At 37.3% G+C, this 4,930-nt stretch overlaps 1 protein-coding gene across 1 annotated transcript; it reads left to right on the top strand.

Annotated features, from left to right (window-relative positions):
- Positions 1 to 383: 383 nt before the first annotated feature.
- LOC122072758 (naringenin,2-oxoglutarate 3-dioxygenase) lies at positions 384 to 1,389 on the top strand. Its single transcript, XM_042637158.1, has 2 exons — positions 384 to 837; positions 927 to 1,389. Exons 1-2 carry the CDS (start codon positions 403 to 405, stop codon positions 1,227 to 1,229), a joined length of 738 nt encoding a protein of 245 aa, XP_042493092.1. The 5' UTR covers positions 384 to 402; the 3' UTR covers positions 1,230 to 1,389.
- The last annotated feature ends 3,541 nt before the right edge of the window (positions 1,390 to 4,930 follow it).

Here is a 4,930-nt window from a genome sequence, read left to right as displayed (position 1 = left end):
AGAACCATTTATCTTTCATTGAAAATATTGAAGAACACTAAACATCCTCGAGTGGTCTCAAGGAAGTAAAAAGAGTCAAACTCAGAATCATATGCTTCCTGAAGCAAAGATACCTTGCTAACTTGGCTGCCGTGAGACTTAATAGTTAATTATTAAAAAAAAAAAATTATTTTTTTGATTATTTTGTAGTCTGGTAGATATTTAGATCTCTATTTTTCAAAGAAGAGATAGTACTATTTTTCTCCTTATTTTTCATCCTCCCATTGGTTGGGATATAGAGCGTTTGGTTATAAGTATAGATACCATTAAAATTTAGGAGCAAGATTGGCAACTGAGAATGTGAACAATTTTAGATTACTGTTATTAATTAATTCATTGCTTATGGTGTGATGATGATGGTGGATGCAGGGAGAGGCAGTCCAGGACTGGCGTGAAATCGTGACCTACTTCTCATACCCAATTCGGGCTCGTGACTACTCAAGGTGGCCAGACAAGCCCGAGGGATGGAGGGCAGTGACCCAAACCTACAGCGATAAGCTCATGGGGCTGGCCTGCAAGCTCCTGGAGGTGCTGTCTGAGGCCATGGGACTCGAAAAGGAAGCCCTGACCAAGGCCTGTGTCGACATGGACCAAAAGGTTGTGGTCAACTTCTACCCCAAGTGCCCACAGCCCGACCTCACCCTTGGCCTCAAGCGTCACACCGACCCTGGCACCATCACCCTCCTCCTCCAGGACCAGGTGGGAGGCCTCCAGGCCACAAGGGATGGCGGCAAGACTTGGATCACTGTTCAGCCCGTTGAAGGTGCCTTCGTTGTTAACCTCGGTGACCATGGCCACGTGAGTACATTCCCCCCACATTCACACACGCATTTTCTCAAACACATTACGCACGTAGTTGGTTTAACTGATATGATAATTGTGAACAGTACCTAAGCAATGGGAGGTTCAAGAACGCTGATCACCAGGCAGTGGTGAACTCCAACTACAGCAGGCTATCGATTGCCACATTCCAGAACCCAGCCCCTGAGGCGATCGTGTACCCATTGAAGGTCAGAGAGGGGGAGAAGGCCGTGTTGGAGGAACCCATCACTTTTGCAGAGATGTACCGAAGGAAGATGAGCAAGGATCTGGAGCTGGCCAGGCTTAAGAAGTTGGCCAAGGAGCAGCAATTGCAGGAACTAGAGGAGGCCAAGCTGGAGAGCAAAACCATGGACCAGATTTTTGCCTAGATTTTTTTACTACCATGGTGTAATGGCCCAATCTCTCCCCCCGCCCTTTTCCTTTTCTTGCTTTATGTGGGCTCTTCACTTATTTTCTACTGGGGTTTCTGATTGGGCGATCGCTTCATCGTAAGATAAATAAAGGCAAAAATGTCATTTGCAATGTAAAGTTGTTGTTGGTGCACTACCATGGAATATTGAGAGCGTGATCAGGTTCACGTATGAGAATGTACAAGATCATTCTTTGTCCGTGGATTTAGAATCAATTTTCTCTCTCTTCATTTAATAGATTCTAAATCTACGCCTAGGGACGTACAAGAACATTCTTGTACATGAACCTGATCCATCATTTGGAATATTTGTTGAGTTGTTAGACTTAGGTCTAACATCTCCACCCACTTCAATTAATAGCTAGTGTACGAGGTCCCTGCCAATATAAGTTCTATGGAGGGCCAATAAGTACAGAATCTTATTCCCATGTTTCATTGAGAGATTATTCTCATATTCAAACCTATGATCATTAGGTCGCAATGAAACAACGTACTCTAATTAGGGTATACCGAAATTTTTCAGTACTTATAATTTCATTCGAATTATTATAATAAGAAGTAGGAAAAGAAAAAAGTTTGGATCAAGTCCTTGTATGAGAATGTTCTTATGCGGGTTTGTGCCGGACTTGTGGAATCCATTGTCTCTCTCTTAATTGCATTGTTCCATGAACTTGTAGATTCCACATGTCTGTCACAGACACCTATGAGAACATTCTCATACAAGGACCTGATCTAGACTCAAGGAAAAAGGCTATAAACAGATTTTTGTTGTCTCAAATCCTATTCAAGCAAATTGCTATATCGTTTGAAGTTTGGCGTTCCAGTTTTGAAGAGCACACCTTGCCTAGTTTTGGGCCTTTTGGCCAATGAAGTTAGGGATGCACCTAGGCGTACACATCTGTGTATAAAATATAGGAAACAAACATTACTGGTTGCAAAATCCTTGTGCCCAAACACATAAGTGCACAAAATTACCATTCTAACACATAAGTGCACGAAATTACCATTCTATGTCTTATGAAATTAAAAATCTTATTCATGTTTATAATCTTCTACATACTCCCGTTGGTCCTTTGCACTAGTCTAGGGGATACGCGCCCAAGCAATGATCTGTTCCCATAAATCTAATGCACTATAGCATATATAAAATATTATTATTTTTAGAAAAAAAATAAAATGATATAGTTTGTATGATCATTCAAGGAGAAGCATTACAACTCCAATCAATTGTCCAAAAAATAATTTTTATTTCTCCATCCGCTATTTAACAACAATAAGAGATGTTTGTCTCTGAAGTTTCTCGAGACAATTGCAAAACTCTTGAAAATATAATTTATATGACCTTCCATATAGATTGACAAGGCTGGGCCTGGTCCTCACCCGGTCCATACTCTAAATGGGCTTGGGTTTGAGTAAAGATATAATAAGACCCTTATCCTATAAGCTGGGCCTGGATCTACAAATTGTCACCCCACCAGATCACCAAAATGAACAAAACTTGGGTTTTTTATAGGCTCATAAGTCTAACCAATCATTACATCATCTGTATATGTTTATAGACTCTCAACGGATGGATAATACTTAGAATAACTATTTATGATACTATGCAATTTATGCCACCGATGTGAATGTATACAATATGCATGGGATTAGCCACTTTAATCGAATCTTTTATAATGATCGGAGGGAGGATAAATTAAAAAAAACATCTAGCATTTCCTCATGCTTGGCGCAATGAGTTTTTTTTTTATTGGTAATTTAATGAAAAAAAAAAAAAAATAAAAAAAAAAAAAAAAGAAAAGCCATGCCTTTCATCATATGGGATAATAAGTAATAAGTGTCATGGTCATTTCTGTAGTTCATTAGTATCAACAACCTCATTATTCATAATATGAGAATAGGTATCGAAGGAGTAGTATGAAACAAAGGTTATTTTCGATAAAAGATAATGCAAAGATTGATTTATATGTCTATCTCTCTCTTCAAATTTAATTATTTTTTTTTTATATATTTTTCTATCTATTTCTTGACAACCAAACACAACCTAAATGAATCAAAATAAATACCAACACAGATTTGTACATATTAGTGATAGCTCTACCTAGTAAGCCAATAGGTTAAAAAAAAATAGAGAAGAGTATAGGAACCAAAATCTACTTCAAATTGAAAAAGAAAACAATATGAGTGTTCTTCCACTAATTTCAGATGGAGATTGAATCACTTAAGAAAATCTCGAAATAGACAAAAATTGAAGAAGAAGAAAAGGCGACGAATCAATTATGTCGAGGGGCATATGAAGCTCAATTATAATTTATAGAGGAATTTATTATCACCCCCTACACTTGGCCTATATTTATTAAAACTCTCATACCTTTTACTTTTTTACTGATACTCCCCTGCTTTTTGATTTTTTACATCTTTTTCTTCTATACTCTTTTTAAATACCCAGATTACTCTTCATTTTCACTTGTAACCTATTACACTATTTTTCAAATTGATTAGTTTGAACCACATGTTTGAACCAAAACACTAACAAGTTTTGTTTCATCTAGTCATCTAGGATATTGTAAATTCAAAAAAGAATAATTTTGTATCCAATCTATATCTATATCTGTATTGGTGCGGTAAAAATTGATCGAATGATCTTCCTTGGAAGACTGGGTACTCCACGCTAGACCTGCATAGAAGAGCAGATAAAGAGGAGCCGAGCTGACCCGACAGGGGACTCTCCGATGCCTAATTCAGATTTCCTCCACAACAGCTACTCAAGAGAGTTTTTTATGAAAAATGATCAATCCTTTTTTTATGGGCTTACCTTGATATTTATAGGCTACTAATGACGAGAGGTGATTGAGTATAGTCATTTTTTGGCAGGTTGTTCACTCTTGTTAAGATAACTCTTGGAAGAATTCCATTAGGTAACTGTTATCTTATTTGTTGAGATATCTCTTAGTGATAAGATTTGCTGAGCTGACAATGAGCGATCCTTGACATTGTCCCTGCAATTGTTGCGATTGGATCAAACTCCTTAGGGAGCCTACCTAAGGGGTCGGTTCAACCAAGGATGAGTCAAGGGATCGGCATGGCCAAGGATGAGCCAAGGGCTCGGCTCAGCTAAGGATGGGCCAAGGGGTCAAGTTTTCTAAGGATAACTTGGATGATCGGCTTGGCCAAGGATGACCAAGGGGTCGGCTTTGCCGAGGACGACCCAAGGGAGTGACAATTTTACCCTCATTAGGTATCATATGTTTCAATCAGGTGTCACACGTTTTTTATTTTTTTTAATCCTTAGATTGGTTGAGATCGATACCGATTTAATACCGATAAAAAAATAAATTGCTAAATTTGTGATGATGCATGAGATAAATAATAATAATAATAATAAATAAATAAATAAATAAATAAACAACATCCCTGATGATTGAATGAGATGAAATAACATAATAACAATAATAATAATAATAAATAAATAAATAATATCTTTAAGGACACATCAGCGATGTCAATATCTTTGACAATTGGATGAGACAAAACTTGTAAGTGGTTTGGTTCAAATCATATTTTAAACCAATCAATATGAAAAAAGTGTAATAGATTACAATTGAAAAGGAAGGATAATTTGGGTATTTATAAAAAACAAGGAAGAAGGAGATGTAAAAA

This window comes from Macadamia integrifolia, chromosome 3 (assembly GCF_013358625.1).
Source record: "Macadamia integrifolia cultivar HAES 741 chromosome 3, SCU_Mint_v3, whole genome shotgun sequence".
NCBI lineage: Eukaryota > Viridiplantae > Streptophyta > Magnoliopsida > Proteales > Proteaceae > Macadamia > Macadamia integrifolia.
The sequence above is the reverse complement of the archived record's forward strand: the minus strand, read 5'-3'. Positions and strand labels throughout refer to the sequence as shown.